General features: G+C 44.2%; 1 protein-coding gene across 2 annotated transcripts in view; it reads left to right on the forward strand.

Moving 5' to 3' along the window:
- Window positions 1–21,146, forward strand: part of LOC106573217 (transcriptional enhancer factor TEF-1) — a 39,375-nt gene that overhangs the window by 13,025 nt on the left and 5,204 nt on the right. The window contains exons 3-10 of one of the 2 annotated variants that reach the window (XM_014148054.2): window positions 2,115–2,369; window positions 15,347–15,411; window positions 15,775–15,837; window positions 16,652–16,663; window positions 18,971–19,105; window positions 19,213–19,259; window positions 20,597–20,658; window positions 20,891–21,015. In XM_014148054.2, the coding sequence (XP_014003529.1) occupies window positions 2,147–2,369; window positions 15,347–15,411; window positions 15,775–15,837; window positions 16,652–16,663; window positions 18,971–19,105; window positions 19,213–19,259; window positions 20,597–20,658; window positions 20,891–21,015 (732 nt within the window). In that variant the 5' untranslated portion in view covers window positions 2,115–2,146. The remainder of the gene's footprint in view (window positions 1–2,114; window positions 2,370–15,346; window positions 15,412–15,774; window positions 15,838–16,651; window positions 16,664–18,970; window positions 19,106–19,212; window positions 19,260–20,596; window positions 20,659–20,890; window positions 21,016–21,146) is intronic. The other variant, XM_014148055.2, reaches the window with a different exon arrangement.

Genomic DNA, 21,146 nt, shown 5'->3' on the forward strand with positions numbered 1-21,146 from the left:
TAATATGTAGGTCTATGGTTGCCACACATGTCAGTACGGTTCAGTAAGTGCCACATATGCATGTGGCTGTGCCACAGGAAGAGCTTAATATTTCATCACGTTAGGTGCGGTGAGCCTCTTTCTACTTCCTAGAGAGATAGGTTCTGGGAACGCCACTTGTGGGAGTGTGGAGGAAAACCTCAGCGCCACAGATATCCTGCTGGGCAGTGGCAATTATAGTAGCTAGGCATCTCCAAAAACACTTCTGAGTGTCACTGTTGTCTTCGCTGTGAATCCATCTGCTGACAGATTCTGGATCGCCAAAGAGTCCCTTTTAGTAAACATAATTTTTTTTTTTGCCTTACTAGATCTGCCCCAATTATCTCTGCCATCTACTCCTCCAATCATGCTACTATGTCTCTAATAATGCTACTACTTCTCTAATAATGCTAGTATGTCTCTAATAATGCTAGTATGTCTCTAATAATGCTACTATGTCTCTAATAATGCTAGTATGTCTCTAATAATGCTAGTATGTCTCTAATAATGCTAGTATGTCTCTAATAATGCTACTATGTCTCTAATAATGCTAGTATGTCTCTAATAATGCTAGTATGTCTCTAATAATGCTAGTATGTCTCTAATAATGCTAGTATGTTTCTAATCATGCTACTATGTCTCTAATCATGCTACTATGTCTCTAATAATGCTACTATGTCTCTAATAATGCTACTATGTCGAAATAACTGAAGGAGAATGTATTTTACATGAAGATGCTGAATGAAGCCAAATTCATTCAAATTTGAATGACTCCTTTCTCCCTTCTGATAACCCACATTTATCAGCATGCTGTTAGTGATTACTAACTCAGTTCATAAATCAGTCGGGGGAGAGTCATTTAGTGGTTGGAATGGAACGTTTTCCCCCCTCCAATAGCAGTAGTTAGTTGTGCATTGTCAGCACTCAGCACACAAAAACCAAATTCAGTCAAAGCTACGCTTGCTCTGTGGCAGATTCTTTACCAGCAGCCCCCACCCCTGTCAACCACACACACACACACACACACACACACACACACACACACACACACACACACACACACACACACACACACACACACACACACACACAGACAGACAGATCCTCCAGTGTACTGACATTCTAGAGGAAACATATGCTGCTAGTCGCTCTTTACAACAAAGCGTGCTCCATGAATAGGATCTTGTTTGAGAGGAAGGAGTTGCTGCCCGGCAACTGGATGGGGAGGGGGGGAGGGGGAGGAGGGGGGGAGGGGGGGGCAGCTGTGCGGCCATCTCCACAAAGCCATGGGGAATAAAGTATATTCCAGCTGTACACTTTCTCTATAGGAAACGTTCTACTTGTTGGGGTGGGACGTCGTTTACCAAACTTAGACGACGAAGTAGCTGCATTTAGACGCGGAAGTGACAATGTCGTTTTTGAATGGGATATTGTGAACATAGACTCGTATTTCTGGAGCTCCACGAAGCCTTTGTACGCCGATCCCCCCCTATATGAACCCCAGCCATATTGAAGAGCTTGGTGACAGACTGCCTTTGAGTAGTGACTGACTATGATACTGGTTTCCAAGTAGATGGCAGCTGGTGTGGATGAATGCTACCCAAGGCCCCTCTTCTATTCGCTCTCGGCTTGTGGCTTCCTTCTACCATGTTCTTTTATAGCATTTGTATTGTATCTGGATGTTTGTTTTGGGATTGGATCACATTCTCTCACCAGGTGTATACAGCATTAACAATCTGTCCTGCTATATAATGTCTTGTTAAGCTGGGGAGAAATGTTGATAGGAATAATCCTCATGCCTAGGTCCTGGCGACAGTTTGAATGTTCTCAAACTTAGCACTTGTGTAAAAACGACAAGCAGGCATCGGCCTGCCAACTCTCTGGGCAAACATAGCAGTAGTTTCCCCTCGTTGTCTCGCTTGTGTTCGCTCCCTTCCCATGCTCTGCTGCTACCGCTGCTGCCCAGGCCAGAGTGAACCAGGTCTGCGCTTCTCTGTTTTGTGCTGCGCTCTGTGGTGGTGCTGGAGGCAGCTGGTTCACACTCTGCTCTGTAACTGACTAACTGACTGTTTGTTTATTCCTCTGCTGGTCTCCAGGTTTCTCCCCCTAGTGTGATCCGGGCCTGGGCATGGACGAGCGCACCGCCACTATGGACCCCAGCAGTTGGAGCGGCAGCGAGAGCCCCGCAGACGACATGGAGAGGATGAGCGACGGGGCCGAGAAGGGCATGGACGGGGACCCCGAGGGGGTGTGGAGCCCCGACATCGACCAGAGCTTCCAGGAGGCGCTGGCTATCTACCCGCCCTGTGGGCGGAGGAAGATCATCCTCTCAGACGAGGGCAAGATGTACGGTAAGTACAGAGGAAGGAGGAAGAGAAGAACTCCAAGAAAGGCTCCAGTTAGGTAGAACTGGGCTATTGTTCACAGAAGCGGACTATGTGGGAGGAATATTTATTTTGAATTATTAGAAACAACACATACTTCACAGTGGTGAGTTAGTGAGAGTGGTGAGTTAGTGAGAGTGGTGAGTTAGTGGTGAGTTAGTGAGAGTGGTGAGTTAGTGGTGAGATAGTGGTGAGATAGTGGTGAGTTAGTGAGAGTGGAAGAGTGGTGAGTTAGTCAGAGACATGACCAGTGAGGCTGCTGGAGGCCTGGAGTGCTGTGGGAGGGAGGGAGGGAGGCAGAGGTTTAGAACTAAAGCCAGTGTGAACCATTAGTGAGGAGCAGATGGTCGTGTGGCTGCCACCAGCTGCACCATACACTCTCCCCCCTCCCCCTTACCCTCTTTCTCACTCACACACACACACACACACACTCCCTCACCCTCCCTCTCTTCTTGGGCTTGGCTGGTGATGTTGGGAGAGGGGGGACACCCTCCTCCTTCACTGAGTGTCATAGTTGCTCACAGCACACAACACAACATCCAATGAAAGTAGAGGTGAACCCCCCCCCCCTTCAAACATGACCAGTGTCTGCTCTCGTGCGACCTCACTACCCAAGCTGTGTAACAGTCTGTGTAAAAACTCAGGCCTCTTACCGAGTCAGAAAACTGATGTAAGAAAGATATTATATTCAGAAACTAGAAAAACATTTTTGAGTCGGATGCAACAGCACTGTGGCACTTTGGGAACTTATAGTGAACTTTTGCTGGTTATAAGTGTGTATATTTCTATATGTTGTTGTATGTCTTCAGGTTGTTTCTGAGACTCTTGACACACAAATAAGACCGTCTACAATGTTTGAGTTTATGTTTATTGAATATCGCCCTGACTAGATCAATCTCTGTCTGAGCGTGTTGACAGACGTGTTATCTCTGCTTGGTTGTGATGTATTGAGTGGGATCAGCACAGGGTCGGTCAGAGGTCCTCAGTATTTTAACAGTTTCCAGACTCAGCTGCTTGTTTCTTTACCTTCTCTAGAACATAGCAATGATCCCTCTGGGATTTTACTCAAAAACCACTTAAAGACCTGATTCTGTAGGTCTGACACTAACACACATCCATCGGCCAGAAACTGGCCTTGTGCATTTTTGTCATTGTAGTTTATTCGAATGTATTACACATCGCTACGCGTTACTCGTGGATGGGATCTGCATGTCAGCGTATCAGGTAGGGAGGACAAAAGAGGGGGGAGTGAGAGGCATGTGGAGTTGGAGTAATGAGCAGTGATTACTGGAACTGTGGAAAGATTCACTCCGACCTCTCTTCCCAGCCGTGGATCCACTGGGTCCTAGCGCTTGAACTGTGACTCACCGTGGACTCATGTAGCCTGTAGCACAACCTAATATCTCCCTTGTCTACAATTCATATCATCCGCATAGCAGACCATGGATTTGCCTTTACGAAACACTCAGATCCTGTTGGCCGCCACTGTGCTGTGGGCCCTCCCTCTCATCCCAAAGCTGATGAGAAACAGATAGAGAGGTGGTCCAGGCTGATTAAGTGGGCTGATTGCTAGAAATGCAATTGTTTGCATTAGTTAACACTGGAACCACACAGAGGGCCTGGATTCAATAACAACTTAATTTGCTGTCCGCCCGGGTCGCATCCTGACGAGACGACAGACAGTAGCTGAGCTTTCACGATGTGAGACAGACGTTTGACGAGGGACAGTGCGGTTTCCGCGTTGGGCGGCGTTGGCATCTGAGAGACTGGAGGAACGACGCAGAGCGACCTGGATTAGTCACTAGAGGAGGCGGAGTGAGGCAAGAGCAAGGCTCAGGTCCTCCTGAGTGGCCCTCTTCAGCCCTCTGCTCCCTCCACTCAATGCAGTTAATTAGCAACTGTCTCTATAGCAACTGCCTATTGCCTCTAAACAATGTCTATTTTTCCTGTTGCAGCGGAGCTTATCTCAGTGTTTACCTGTGGGGCTCTCGGGTGCTTTGAGTCTCAGTGGGGCCTGGCACGGTGCCCAGCCTGGCCTGGGGGGGATTGACTGGGGCTGGGGAGAGGCTCTTTCCTCTTTGTGGAGCGCCGGCTGCTCTACAGGAACTAGATTGAGCAGGTGGAAGGAAGGGACACGACCTCAGCCCGGCCCAAAAAAAGCCCACGTACTGACTGATCACAAAACATATAACTCCTCCACCACAACTTGTGCCATTGCTTGATGTTTCTCTCTAATGTCTCAATGTCTGCGAAGTTATCATCCACTTTGCACGTCTTTTATCCGAGCGATAAATTCTAGAGAGAAATCAGTGTTTTTTTTTTTTAAATGGTATTGACAATCTCCATCTGGTTTTAGATGAGGAGCAGATAGGCCTCCGCGGTGGTTCCATTCTGCCACCATTTATCCTGTGAGTGGAGAGGCCTGTCATGATGCCTCATCATCATTAGACCGTAGCAATCTGCTGTCTCTCTGTTGGCCAGGCCAAATATCCCAGCGTGGCTTAGCTGGAGCAGAGACCAGAGCAGAGGCAGGCTAGAGTTTTGTAGCACCATTGCTAACATGGCCATTTCCCCTCTCTGCTTCAGGAGCAGGTAGTGACTGAGGTATAGGTAGTGGATCTTGGATCAGGTTTGGATTTGGCCCTTTGAAGTTCTATGATACATTGTCACTGTCACTAATGATTAGCCAACTTTCAATATTTTTTTTTTAAATGAAAGAAAAGGCTTTGTTAAATGAGTTATGGGAAGCTGTGTACCCGTGAGGATTGATTTGGTTTGCACGATATCTCGTCGCTGCCTTCTAGCTATTGTGGATAAGATCCTGTACATCCAAGCTGCCAACATGGCCGTATGAGATGAGACATATAGTCATCGTGCCCTCAGGGTAATGGTGAAGCATGCTGGGGTGGCTTGAGTCTGAGTCATCCTGGGGTCTGGGTCTCCCTCAGGCTGTCCTCCCTGTATGGTACATACAGTATCATGGAACGACAGTAATATGTGACAGTATGCTTCACTATATGACGGGTACAGTACAGAGCCTTGACTTCAGCTTCTAGCATTTATAGTTGTAGCCTCTATAGGTAATAATACAACTATAAATACTAGCTGCTGAAATTTACGAGTCTCGAAGAGATTGTTTAAAGTGACGTTACAAACCGCTAATGGACTACCTGTCTGTTAGTCAACGCTCCTACCAGCTCGCTCTCTACAGTACAGTACCGTGGTGTGGGCAGAGTTGGTATTGGCACTGAGCCACTGTCATTCTCCCTGGCGTGGACCTGTATGGCACCGTGGGAAAGACCCACCTCCTCCACAACTTGAGGAACAGCACCTCAGAGTTCTCCTCTGAACACTGTACGTTTTTCCCATCCATTGTATTGTGCCTCTTAGAGAGCAAAGATGATGCTTAGAGAGAGTTAAGAGTGTGACCTACACACGTTATCTTCAACGAAGGATGGAGACACACAGAAGTTGCACCTCTTCATTTTTTCAAACCATTCTGCTATGTATGGTTGCACAGGCTGTGGGTAAAAAAAAGGTATAGCCAGAAAACGTCATGTTCTTTGTATTTTCTGTATTAAGAGTAGTGGTCTTTTGTGGTGTGATTCTTTTTGGAAGGGTTTTTAGGTAGGTAGCTTTGATTTTACTACCTTAGAGTGGCGCGACATGACTTTGTCCTGTGAGGGAGGCCGGTTATAGACAATGCGTAACTGAGGTCTGGGAGTTTTTTTTTGAAGGTGTGTAAAGTAAATATGTAAAGTGCTCAGGAAATGTATGGAGAATTGTAAGGCAACAAAACTGTGTTGTTGTTTTTTACGTTTTCTTTTTTTCTTTATTTAACCTCTTACATCTAGACGTTCCGCTAGCGGAACACCTGCTCCAATATCCAATGATAGGCGTGGCGCGAATTACAAATTCCTCAAAAATCCCAAAAATTCCATTTTTCAAACATATGACTATTTTACACCATTTTAAAGACAAGACTCTCCTTTAACTAACCATACTGTCCGATTTCAAAAAGGCTTTACAGCGAAAGAAAAACATTAGATTATGTCAGCAGAGTACCCAGCCAGAAATAATCAGACACCCATTTTTCAAGCTAGCATATAATGTCACAAAAAACAAAACCACAGCTAAATGCAGCACTAACCTTTGATGATCTTCATCAGATGACAACCCTAGGACATTATGTTATACAATACATGCATGTTTTGTTCAATCAAGTTCATATTTATATCAAAAACCAGCTTTTTACATTAGCATGTGACGTTCAGAACTAGCATTCCCACCGAACACTTCCGGTGAATTTACTAAATTACTCACGATAAACGTTCACAAAAAATATAACAATTATTTTAAGAATTATAGATACAGAACTCCTTTATGCAATCGAGGTGTCCGATTTTAAAATAGCTTTTCGGTGAAAGCACATTTTGCAATATTCTGAGTAGATAGCTCGCCATCACAGGCTAGCTATTTTGACACCCACCAAGTTTGACCCTCACCAAAATCAGATTTACTATAAGAAAAATTGGATTACCTTTGTTGTTCTTCGTCAGAATGCACTCCCAGGACTTCTACTTCAATAACAAATGTTGGTTTGGTTCAAAATAATCCATAGTTATGTCCAAATATTGGCGTTTTGTTTGTGCGTTCAAGACACTATCCAAGGGTAACGAAGGGTTACGCGCCCGACGCGTTTCGTGACAAAAAAAATCTAAATATTCCATTACCGTACTTCGAAGCATGTCAACCGCTGTTTAAAATCAATTTTTATGCTATTTTTCTCGTAAAAAAGCGATAATATTCCGACCGGGAGTCGTTGTTTTCGTTCAAAGACGAAAGAATAAAAACATGGGGTCGGCTCGTGCACGCACCTCAGTCTCATTGTACTCAGATCGACCACTATCAAAATGCGCTAATGTTTTTCAGCCAGGGGCTGCAAAGACATCATTCAGCTTTTTCCCGCCTTCTGAGAGCCTATGGGAGCCGTAGGAAGTGTCACGTTACAGCAGAGATCCTCAGTTTTCAATAAAGAGAGTCAAGAAGCCCAAGGAATGGTCAGAGAGGGCACTTCCTGTACAGAATCTTCTGTTATACTCACAGACACCATTCAAACAGTTTTAGAAACTTTGGAGTGTTTTCTATCCAAAGCTAATAATTATATGCATATTCTAGTTTCTGGGCAGGAGTAATAATCAGATTAAATCGGGTACGTTTTTTATCCGGCCGTGAAAATACTGCCCCCTATCCATAACAGGTTAAGCAGGGAATCACCATTGAGTCCAGGGTCTCTTTCACAAGGGAGCTCTGCATATCCAATTTCATAAGACAAAACTCTAAGTCAAATACAATATAAAACAAGTAAAATACAGCAAAACACAAATATTAAAGAAAAACAATTACATTCCTCAATAAGAAGCTCCCAAATCAATATTTGAAATTGCCCAAGCAACACCAGAACATCCAACTATAATTTATTTTGTAGTTGGTTCCAGCAATGAGGCGCTTTAAAAATACAGCGAATTCACCTAGTTCGGAGGAGACCCGAGGAACCTCAAGTTAACCAGCCTTGTGAACGAGTTTGGTATCTCACGTTTTTTAATATTTTTTACAGCGATGTTTAGGTAAGTGGGAAGCTTGTGTAGTAGAGCTTTGTAAACAAAGAGGGAATAGTGAAGTGATCTGCGGGACTTTAATGACGACCAGACAACGTTTTGACACACGATGCAGTGGCGAGTATCACAGCTGTCGCCTGTTATAAAGCGAAGGGTGCTACGGCAGACAGCATCCGAGGATTTAATAGTAGTAGCTGCTGTAACCTGATAAATGGTGTCACCATAGTGCGGAGCCCTGGAGAAGCATTATAACGGTCAGGATGTATTGTGGCAGTGGTTAAAACCTTTACCTTTCCAACCCTAATCAGAGAAACTCTTGACAGTCGAATTGCAGTTGCCAGTTGCTGTACTGTAACAAAGAATGTTCTTTTATAATGGATGTATTGCTGTTGTTGAATGAGGAATACGCTAAAGACCTCCGCTGTTTCTCGGTCTTCAAAACGAATGGCTATGGTGAAAGTGGGATGGTAGGAAATGTTCCAAGAGGATCGTTCCCCGGATGCTGCAGTAATGTGAGCCAGTGTGGCTCCAGAGGGGTGTGGGCATGCCTGTACCTGTCGTCACACACACACACACACACACACACACACACACACACACACACACACACACACACACACACACACACACACACACACAAAACAGAAATATCAATATCATGACATACAAAGACCTGCCATGTTTACATAACAGAATTAGAGATCTCCATACAATAACCATTGAAACAAAAGGCATAGAGATTATTATCCAGTGGTATTCCCTCTGTCTTCCTCTCAAGGTAAATGGGGTGAAAGAGGCTCTTGGCACATCTTTGTTTGTTAGTAATGACTCAGTGGCCTTCAGGGGTAGAACGTGTTCTTAACAGAGGCTCTCTCTTCGAGGGCATGTGTGTGTCTGGAGTGTTTGGTTCGTAACAGAGTACTAGGTGTTCATCTGTAGGTCGTTATGTTGCACTCCCTTCTGATGTCATTATTCCAGGAACAATTTGTTCCTTTGAAAGACATGATAGATTCATGGTGCTTTGTGTGAAGGCCCACACAGGGACAGAATGACAGAGGTAATGATGACCGAAAGTGTTGTCGAGATAGAAGGAGAATATGTGAGCGGTCACAACACTCAATGCTGTTTCTTTCTCTCTCGTTCTCTCTCTTTCTTTCTCTCTCACCATCACTGTACAGTATTTGTTTGGATTGACTAAACAATTCTGATGTACAGTACATTTTGCTTCACCCCATATTTTGGGGGACTAGGTTGAAGAAAATCTTGAAAGGTAAATACCTTCGTCAGGCAGCTTGAGGGCCTGTGGAGTTCAATTGAGGATATAAAAAAAATAAAGATTTCCAGCATGCTGGTGTAATGTCTCCATCCGGGCCTCTCTGTCAGAACTCTGAGAGGTCCGAACACACAGGTGAGCATGGCTAATTAGTCCCGTTAAAACCAACCAATGGCTGCAACCAACCAGCAACATTCACTCACACAGGCCGTGAGTATGCGTAGTGGGCCACAGTTTGGGATAGAGGGAATTGTGGTTCTTAGAGCGCCGTTCTGCTGTGTGTGTGTGTGTGTGTGTGTGTGTGTGTGTGTGTGTGTGTGTGTGTGTATGTATATATGTGTGTGTATATATATATATATATATATATATATGTGTGTATGTATGAATGTATGTATGTATATTATATATATATATATATATATATGTGTGTGTATATATATATATATATATATATATATATATATATATATATATATATATATATATACTTACACACACACACACACACTTAAACACACACACTGTGCCTTTTTAATTTCAAAAATTGCGATGAATGAATACAGTGGTCCTTTGCCAAACCGAGACGTGGTTGTTGTGGTCTGTGGACTCCTCGGTATACTCCAAGCTCATCAGAGACTGGGCTCAAGCTGATGTTTGGAGTCATTCTAAAACAACTGAAGTGCTTTGTGAGTCGAGGCAATCGGCATCGGGTATACATCAGCCTTCCATCCTGAACGTCATGCGTTGAGAAAATGTTTTTCTGACTTTGAAACCTTTGTGTTCTGGAAGTACCACTGAAATGGTTCTATAAACAAACTCAAAATCACTGCGGCATACTATGGGGTGCCTTAATCAAAATGTTGGATGTTTCTGCCGCTCATTTCACACGTGCATTACTGTGCAAAGATTTCCCCAAATTAGCAATTAGAGCAGCAAGTGATGTTTGATATTCCCTGATTGCTGTGTTTGGCTTTACCAGTGGCTCCTTTTGTATAATGAAGTGTGTTGTGATTGGTGGAGAGCTGGATACATCCATAGGGGAGGGCTGGAGGGGTATGTTGATAATGAGAAAAGCCATCGTCACGGCCTCAGACCATCTGACTTTGGCCTTGAAGTCTTTCTCTCTGGCCCATTCTCTAAATGGGAGTGGGGTGGGGAGGGGGGTCATAATGTACTGTGTTAAGCCATCTAGAATGGGCAGCTGGTCGGGGATGGAGTCAGATGTCAGCCTGCCAGGAGTGTGTACGTGTGAGTGTGTGAGGATTTATTTGTCAGGGGGAGTGACGGCCGCACCCATTGACTGCTCTGAGGGAAACACCTGCATTGGAGCTGTAGATCTTATCAGACTAAGCTCCCTATCTCCAAGCTAAGGGATGGGTCAGAACAGCACCATCTGGTTTAGGGACACAGGGCCAGGGCTAGATCTATTTCCATTCAACAGGTCCAGAAGTAATACAGTGTTTTTGTTTGTTTCTATCTGTGTGTTTTTATCTTGAAGTTTGTATGCCTGTGACATTGCAGCCTCTCTAGATACATTAAAGGTGCTACACGTGAATTTTTGCATTGAAATTTCAGAAAATGTCCATAATATACAGTATCTGCAGTAATAGTGGAATGATAATGTTTCATAGTATTTCTTACCCGCCAGTGTTGTGATTGGCTGTGATATTCGCCTATTGATTTCTCCCGCCGGAGCAGCATCTGTTGTCAAAATGGGAAAAGCTGTTTTGACTTTGTGGTTGTGTTATCTAGTGGAAATCGGGTCAAGTGGCCAATGTAGAAATCGTTATTTCCTGGTTGCTAAAATTCTACACTGTTCTCTCAATTTCAGTTTATGTGAGAAAACAAACACTGAATAGCGTAGGGAATCATTTTACCACCAAAATCTCTGTGAAATATCTTTTCAGTAACAAAAATCTAGGTTTTGGACCAAAGTAAAAGGCTCAAGCACGAGTCTCCACCATGTCACGGGGAAATGGGATGCGTGGGAGGAGGGAGTTTTGTTTTGAATACAGCCTAGTGCTGTTGCAATTCACCTAGCTTCCACATAGGGGCGAAATTCTAGGTGTAGTTGGTTTCTGGAGCTTTAAAGTTGGAATCCGAAGCGGTGAAACTGCCACGTCTGTTAACGATATTCCAACAACAAAGACATTACTTCAAACAACAAAAATCGTTTTTCCCCCTCTGACATCATGGCAAATCGTTGCACGCATGATAGAACAGCAGAGTGTGTCCTATGATATCATTATTTATTAAAACAAAAACAAATGCGCCTGGGGGCGACCAGTGGTGCTGTTTCACCAAATGCAGATCTCAGCTTTAAGGTTTAATCACTTGGATGGGGCTATTATTCCCATAACATACCCCAAGGTAGCCCTCTGTGTTTGTGTGGGACAATATGGAGGCTGGACCAGACAGAGCCCAGGGGAAGGAGCTGGAGTAAAGACACAGCAGCTCTAACCGTGGTAATGTTCCAGTGTGTAGTAGTTATAGGGCTTCTCTCCCGTCTCCCCAGCCAGCCAGGGGACCTCCCACTGAAAGGCTCCATATTGTTGGCTTAGGCCTTTGTGATGCTAATGTAGGCCTGAGACCCTTGAGTCATCCATCATGGCCGGCGGGACAGCCAGGCTATTGTCCAGAGGATTTGGGTCTCTCCTGCACTCACTCCGCTCCGCCGAGAGACAGGGGCTTGCCTGGGGCCCAGTGCATTCTGGGAAGGGGGAGTAAAGAGCGGAAAGGATTAGGGCGCCCGTCACAGTGTAAATATAAGCTAGTCAGAGGGCTATGAAAGGAGGGTGCCTGCGAAAAGTTTGAGCACTGGACCAAGAGACGAGGCATTTTGTTGTACGTGTGCATATTTTGTGAGATTTGTAATGTTGGGAGATGATACTTTTGATACGTTTTAAAGTTGCTAGCCTCACTACCTTGAACGCAACATGCAGGAAAATGAATAGAACTGTACAATACGGAGGGCAGCTTCTTTAACTGGTTCAAAATCATTTCATTGCCTATAAAGTGTTTGGTTTTTATTCCATTTCAGTGTTTCACCACTTTGGTAATGTCAAGAACAGGGCAAGTCACAGTTGTCTTTCCTTATGGCCGTGATTCACAATGACACTTGGAAATCATCTCTGAGAAAAGCCTTTAAATCCCTTGTTATGATGTTGGAAACAGCTCATATTGCCTGGCAATAGACATTTATTGGAGGAGCGTTTAATGGCAAAGCCACATGAAGAGTGCAGTGAGTGAGTGTATGAGTGATCCTCAGGTTGTCAGAATGCCAGAGTGTTCTCTAGGGTCTTCTGACATCACCCTGGATGCTGCAGTGCAGAGCCTTGTGGGGGTATGGTCAGTCCATCCTTAAAACGAGGGCCGGGAAAGGAAATGAGAGCTTTAAAAAGACCTCAGCTAAGAGACGTGCTGTTACACACACACACAACATTTCTTTTTAAAGCTGTTGTTACCAATACAAATCTTTCGACGTGTAACACGAAAACACTAACCTGCGTTCTCCTGGAATTTCAGTGTCAGTTGTCCGTTGGTGTCAGTGGAGGGTGCTAAACTACCTCTCTCACTGGTTATGTTGTGTGTACTGTGTGGTGTTGTGTCTCTGACCCCTGACCTCTAACCCCTGGCCTGGATCAGTAGGGCTGAGGGCCGGGTCACTGTGGGTCAGTGTCCTGCTCCATCCATCAGCCTGGTAAGTGGGAGCTGAAATGGGAACACAGAACTGCCCACACACACTATCAGCTGTCAAGTAGCACTGTAGCAGTCTGCTGATCAGGCAAACCATAGCAATGAGAGCTCTAAGCACCAACTCTACATAGTCAGACATCTCCAACCCACTGAACTCTCAACTCCAATCTGTTCACCTTAACTCCGACCCTGCTCTAAACTCTGCTGTAGGCTGCATTATGTTCTCCATCATTTTTTATTATTTAAGGGACAGCCAATGAAAGGGGATATTGTTCAGTTTGCTTGAAGGATTTGCAAGGCATTTGAATAAGATGTTATTTCAGAGAGAACTCATTTGAATGTGTGTTTCTTGGCAAATGCAATAATGATATTAAAGAGTGACTGCTCCTAAAAAGAAACTTCGAATTTTGAAAACAGCCTATGTGGCATTGATGTTAGTCAGAAACATTTATTCTAGTGTCAAACTTGACTACAAAGTGTAAATAGGATAATTCTAGTCATAAAGTCAGTCTCGTCCAAAACAGAGATTTGCGAGATGATAGGAAAAATGTCTATGTCATGGAATGAAGGGTGGTGTTACTACTGTAACAGTTTTCATTGGGTTTGGTTTATTTGAATCCTGCCCAAAGCTGGCAGCACCCAAGTAATCATCAATTCGGAGCGCAGCTGCAAGCGACCAGATCGTAATGCCCATGGTCAATTTGGTTTGACATTCCATACCCCTATGGGGTTAGATAGGGACCATCAGTAAATTACACAATGTAAACGATATTTTTTTAAATGTCAATAGCTCCAAATGTAACTCACTTAAAAACCTCAAACCAACTATAAATTATAGAAATGTATTTACAAATATTGAAAGCATTTATGAGCCAACTAAAAGATGTGCAACATGAAAATATTGTCCCATTTACATTGTATAATTTATTGATGGTCCCTAACTAGCCCCAGAGATAATCTATCCAATGTCAAACCAACTTTGCCACGGTTGCACACCAGCTGGCTGAAGCTAATTGGCGAAAGAAGTTGGCTAGCACTAGCTAGCCTCTGCAATTTCAAGACACAAGACCTGGTTAGACTGTTTCAAGTTTATCTAGAAGGGTGAGCAAATGTAACTGTGTACTGTTTTGGCAGAGTGAATGTACAAACGCTTGCCACGCGCTAACACACACAATCACAACACACTCTCGTTTGGCTTCAGTCATGGCCGCTGCATTTCTTAAAGACCAAGCTGAAAATGAGGCCAAATCAGGAAGTTCATCCCCCCTTAAATGGCTGGTTTTACAGAGACAACAAACAAAGCAGGAATCTGTGATGGAGCTGGTTTTAAATAAAAGTTAAGAAGAAATCTGAGGGAAATGGAGCAGTGTTACCTCTTTTGAAACTTAATGAGACATTTGACAATAATAATGTCCACCAGTGCAGAAACTTCTCTCTCTTGTCTCTCTTCTGGCAGTGCACTCTTTTTGTCTAGCTCTGGAAATAGATATTAGCTTACTCAACTCATAGTGGGCTAGTTTATGAGTATCATGGGGAGGGATTTCTTGGTTTGGTCTGTTAGGATGAGGGTCTTTAAACTTCTCTCTCTCTCGCTTTCTCTCTCCCTCACCCTCTCTCCCTCTCTTGCTCCATCCCTCCCTCTTTCAGTCTCTCCCTTTCTCTCTCTCACTCCCTCTCCCTCTTTCTTTCTCTCTGGCTCTCTCTCACCATCCCTCTTTCTGTCTCTCCCTTTCTCTCTCTCCCTCACCCCATCTCACTCCCTCCCTCCCTCACCCTCCCTCTCTCACCCTCCCTCTCTCTCTCTCCCTCACCCTCCCTCTCTCTCTCCCTTTCTCTCTTCCTCCCTCCCTCATCCTCCATCTCTCTCTCCCTCTCGCTCTGTAACTCTCCCTCTCGCTTGTTTAGTGCTCTTGCCAAGTCCCGCTGAGTGTGTTTGCAAGCTGGTGAAAATAATGAATTATTCAGCAGTAAGCATGCTTACAGCTGGCCGTTTGGGGGCCTTTGATCTGGGAATTGGGCGTCTGCATGAATGCCCGTATTGTCATGTTATGTGTACACAGTGTGTGAGTGATTGAGAGTAGGGAGGCCCCAGCATGGGCGGCGGGAGATTACAGTGCGGGCCTGCTGGGTGCAGGGTCACACCACTAAATCCCCCCAGATGCTGTTCTCTTCGGCCGAGGTCACATGTTATCCGCCAGTCCGTGTTGCCTTAACAAAATGGTCCCCTCCAAGTGAACAAGGGTTAGGGTTGGTATCACCCACCAGGCCCCCTCCACACACACACCTGTCTGGAGTGGACACGTAAGCCAGGAGGCCACTACCTTCCACAAACCTGAGTGATTTGTTTCTTCCCTCAGGTCGCAATGAGTTGATAGCGAGATACATCAAACTAAGAACGGGAAAGACAAGGACAAGAAAGCAGGTAAGAGGACTCATCAGATATGCTGTGCACTTGTAATGAAATCTAAACCACTCACGGGTCCAATCCCTAAGGTACACATATTGCCATTTTCTGGAGCCCTTAGAGGTTGCTGGAGGGCAGGTCCCCTGACACTACCGGCCAGGCGAAGACACTTTGACCTGTGTGGCCATGCGTAGGAGAATCAAAACAGGTCTCCTATTGCAGACCATTTTTGCATGATGCATAGCACTTTTCACTGTCAAACAGTGAAGGATACAAAGCGCTGGATGCAGTTGTCAAGGGAGGAGTGTGTGGCGGGCTTTAGGCCCTATTTCTTTTTCATCTCCATGGTAACCGTCTGTTCCCTTGTCTCCCTCCCAACAGGTCTCCAGTCACATTCAGGTTCTTGCCAGACGGAAATCTCGGGAGTTTCACACCAAGCTAAAGGTAAGAGCTACTGCCTTTTGGACCTCCAAGCGCTGTTTGTCTAGCTTCCTGTTTCTGTTGCGGTGGTTAATGGGTGGGATGCCTGATGCTGTGACTCCAGTATCCTAGATTCCACACATCCAATATTCCTGTTTAGCATTCGATGGGCTAGTCCCATGCTTCCCCCTGTTTGTTGCTCTGTTTCTTATTGCTTCCTGTGACTAACAAAAGTGTACACCCGCTCAGCGGAACTCGAATGGCTTTGCAAGGTGATAGTTCTACTCCCTCTTTCACTGATCAAGGATTGAATTGTATGTTCAGTTTCATAATATTTCATATTATATTTTACTCAAGAAAAATATCTTACATCAAACTTGCAAGAAAGCACTGTAACGTTTAAACGCTAATGTCATTTTTTTTTTTAAATATCAATATCGATCCTGAAAGTAGATTGCACCTACAATATCTCCCTGCATGATGTTTGGACAGCAAGCCAATAAGAGAAGCATGCTGGCAAGACGTGTTCGCTGTTGATTGTATATGAGCAGCTTAGTGTTGGAGATAGCAGTCAGCCAGAAGCTATGACCTTATCATCGTTTAACACTGAAGCTGTTCTTTGTTTGTGTGTGTGTTTGTGTGTGTGCTCAACTTGCGGGGTTGGCTTGCATACAAAGTCATGTTTTACATACCACTGTCTATACCTCCCATGTCATCTCTAACAATCTGAACGTAATCATTCTATGTTGTAATACGGACAGTAGTTAGTTTTGTCCGGATAGCAAAGTGTGACGAGTGGGCTGTAAGAGTAAAACCACTCTCATCTCTTTGCATTCAGGTCACATGTATGGTAAGTACCACCCTCAAAATACTGTACTGTTGGCTGTGCTTCAGGCCCGTCTGTAAAGCTAGGTGTCCCTACTCTTAGATCCATAGTGTTGTGTCCTGCTGCTAAAGGCCCAAATACTGTGTAATGTACAGTACCAGTCAAACGTTTGGACACACCTACTCATTCAAGGGTTTTTCTTTATTTTGACTATGTTCTACATTGTAGAATAATAGTGAAGACGTCAAACTATGGAATAACACATATGGAATCATGTACTGTAGTAACCAAAAAAGTGTTCAACAAATCAAAACATATTTGAGGTTCTTCAAAGTAGCCACCCTTTGCCTTGATGACAGCTTTGCACACTCTTGGCATTCTCTCAACCAGCTTCATGATGTAGTGTCCTGCAATGCATTTCAATTAACAGGTGTGCCTTGTTAATTTGTGGAATTTCTTTCCTTCTTAATGCGTTTGAGCCAATCAGTTGGGTTGTGACAAGGTAGGTGTGGTATACAGAAGATAGGGCTATTTGGTAAAAGACCAAGTCCATATTATGGCAAGAACAGCTCAAATAAGCAAAGAGAAACAACAGTCCATCATTACTTTAAGACATGAAGGTCAGTCAATCCAAGGGCTCCCGAGTGGCGCAGCGGTCTAAGGCATTTCATCTCAGTGCTTGAGGCATCACTACAGACACCCTGGTTCTATTACAGGCTGTATCACAACCGGACATGATTGGGAGTCCCATACGGCGGCACACAATTGACTCAGCGTCGTCCGGATTTGGCCGGTGTAGGCCGTCATTGTAAATAAGAATTTGTTCTGAACTGACTTGCCTAGTTAAATAAAGGTTAAATTAAAAAACCCGGAAAATGTTAAGAACTTTTATTCAAGTGCAGTCGCAAAAACCATCAAGCGCTATAATGACACTGTCTCTCATGAGGACCGCCACAGGAAAGGAAGACCCAGAGTTACCTCTGCTGCAGAGGATCAGTTCATTAGAGTTACCAGCCTCAGATTGCAGCCCAAATAAATGTTTCACAGGGTTCAAGTAACAGACACATCTCAACATCAACTGTTCAGAAGAGACTGAGTGAATCAGGTCATGGTTGAATTGCTGAAAAGAAACCACTACTAAAAGGCACCAATAATAATAAGAGCCTTGCTTGGGCCAAGAACCACGATCAATGGACATTATACTGGCGGAAAGCTGTCATCAAGGCAAAGGGTGCCTACTTTGAAGAATCTCAAATATAAAATATATTTTGATTTGTTTAACACTGTTTTGGTTACTACATGATTCCATATGTGTTATTTCATAGTTTTGATGTCTTCACTATTATTCTACAATGTAGAAAAATATATATATATATATTTTAAAAATGTGTAGGTGTGTCCAAACTTTTGACTGGTACTGTATGTCCTGTGTGTGTATCTATCACCAGCAACTACTGTGTATCCACTCCATCTCACTGTATCCACTCCATCACACTGTATCCACTCCATCTCACTGTATCCACTCCATCTCACTGTATCCACTCCATCTCACTGTATCCACTCCATCTCACTGTATCCACTCCATCTCACTGTATCCACTCCATCTCAGTGTATTGTCTTTTCCAGCATGCTGGTCTTCTCCCAAGTCTTCTTTCACGCAAATGGCAGTGAGGCATTCCATTAACCCACGCTTGCACGAATTCACATGTTGTCCCGTGTGTCTCAGTCGGTAGAACATAGTGCTTGCAACACCCAAGGTTGTGGGTTCAATTCCCGCTGCGGCCACCCATAAGTAAAATGTATCATGACTGTCAGTCGCTTTGGGGAAAAAAACGTCTGCTAAATGGCATATATTACATATGCTTTTAAAATTGAACAGAAATGCTACTTAAATGACAGCATATCAGAGGATGACACTTAACAGAGAACTCAAGCACCAGAGTGTCTTTTTTTCCCCCAAAGTTCAGTGTACACTAGACTCTTGCCCTGATATCCTTGTTTGTTTTCATATAAGACAAACTCTGCCTTTAGAAGATAAATGCATGAAATGATCTGGTATTTAATTACAGGCTCAAAAACACCACAATGTGTATTCTGTGCTTGTATTCACCAGTCTGAGAGAGAAGTATGAAGAGCAATAGAAATCTGTACTCTTAATAGCACATTCCTTTCAGGTGTATAGGTGGTCTTGGTGTTCCTGTGGTCTTTTCAGATAATCCATGTCCTCGCCTGCTGGCATTGTAAAGAGTTCTGTTGTGTGTGTGTGTTTTTGGCTGTTGTTGTTTGGCCCACCACTCTCTGGCTTAGTCATTGTGTTTTTTTCTGCTGAAGGACCAGAGTGTGAAGGACAAGGCACTGCAGAGTATGGCCTCCATGTCCTCGGCTCAGATCGTCTCTGCCACCGCCATCCACAACAAGCTTGGCCTCCCAGGCTTCCAAAGACCCACCTTCCCTGGGGCGGCAGGGGTAAGACACCGTCACTAAACACACATCTCTCATAACAATTGACAAATGACTTTATGTGCGTTGTGCCATCCTGATTGTCCGTTCATTCATCTACTCCTTTTCCCTAGTTTTGGCAGGGTATGATATCCACTGGCCAGCCTGGATCCTCACAAGAGTAAGAAGTCCTAATGCTTGTCTTGTTATTCATAATAGAAGATGATTAAGTAATAACAAATGTGTTAGCTTGATGGTATAACTCAGTGGTCACCAACCGGTCGATCACGATCGACTTGTTGATCTCCAAGGCATTTCTAGTCGATCGTCGAACATTTCTGTAAAAAACCCAATGATAAAGCCTTGTGTTCCTATTTTTTTTTTTATTAGTCTCAGGCTGTTGGTGGTAGGTGCAGCCAATTCAGCTGCCCTGCACGCCGAGTAGGCAAACTGTTGCCATTTAATGTGTCTGAAGGTACAAACTCTGCCTTCCCGGTGGGCCTGGAGAGGAAATCAAGTGCACTATGCTACCGCTGGCCAATCAGATGGCTCATATTACCATGTCTGCAGTAACGTGGCAGGTATAAAAGAAAGCTACAGTAAAGTTGATACTGAGATATCAAAACATTTAAAACCATGACTAGAGAGAGACTGTCAACGAATACAGCAAAGAGCTGCTGTTTTTATGAGTGAGTTCATGTTTGTTTTTACTCAGCACTGTCAACACTTTGTATTCAACACTTTTATAACCCATCAAATGAGCATTCTTCCTATTTCCACCCAGCGCTACAACAAGCACTGCAGCAGTAATGAATGAGTAGGAAAGTGTATCTATAGGCTTGCGTTGTTGTTATTGTTAGCGGCTTGGGTCTCTTTTAATATCAAGGAATATTTCACTTCCTCTGTTCATAGGAGTTACAACATGAATTTGTGCGTGAGGCAGAAATAATGTGGTGCGACTCGAGTTTCACCATCAGCTGGAAGACGGTGGCCCTTTTTGGTCAGTGTCAGCGGTGGAAAGGGAGAGCGGAGGGACATTGAGAGGCGGACCCCCAGTCAGCTGCTCTCGCCCTCTGCTGAGACTGACCATCAGATGCAGGCACCGCCCAGTAAAATAAAAAGCAAATGATTTAAATGTATGCTCACTCAGCTGTGCCTCACAAGTAATACAACAATGGATCTATTACCTGTGTGATCATATAGCCTACCTCAAATTTTGAAATAGAATTTAAAAAAATGTCCTGAACAACACTGCATTGGCAGGTAAATTCAAGCAAAGCCAGTATGCGGTGATAATGTATTGGGCCTATAGCTTACTACACAACTCTCAATGCTACAGAGCTGTTTTTAATTGGTTAATGTTGCGTAGGCTTACATTTTTTTAAGTCATGTTAATAAAAAAATCAGAGCGATAGATGACCCAGAAAAAGGTTGGTGACCTGGTATGTAGCCAGTTCATTCTTTGTATTATTGCATTACCCAGGTCAACCTCCTGATTCTGTGTATTTTTGTCTTCAGCGTTAAGCCATTTGCCCAGCAGGCCTACCCCATCCAGACAGCTGTAACGACCACCATCTCAGGTGAGAGAACTTTTACCCTACCCACTCTATTTCTATCAGCTCATTTCAATTCCTCTCAGGCCAACGCTCAAAATAAACTCCAATGGCACCTATTTACCCGTACATTAATACTATTACATGGCCAATGCTACTATTGCTATAGCTAATGGCCATAACGTTAGTGAGGGGTGGGATGTTAGTGTCGGTAAACGGTGGATAGTGAATTGACGGTGTTGTATGTTACCCTGCTCAGCGTACGAGCCTCCCACAGCCCCCACGCCTACAGCCCCAGCCTGGCAGGGCCGCTCCATCGGGACCACCAAACTCAGACTGGTGGAGTTCTCTGCCTTCCTGGAGCAGCAGAGAGACCCTGACTCTGTGAGTACACACAGTAAAACACACCGGGGTAAACCAGTAGGTGTTTCTCAGACAGCATCCCAAAGCAGGTCAAACTAGTGCCAATTCCTGAGGTCAACCGTACTGCCTCAAACTGGGGCATGTCTTCACAC

Source organism: Salmo salar, chromosome ssa16, assembly GCF_905237065.1.
Source record: "Salmo salar chromosome ssa16, Ssal_v3.1, whole genome shotgun sequence".
In the NCBI taxonomy this organism is placed as follows: Eukaryota; Metazoa; Chordata; class Actinopteri; order Salmoniformes; family Salmonidae; genus Salmo; species Salmo salar.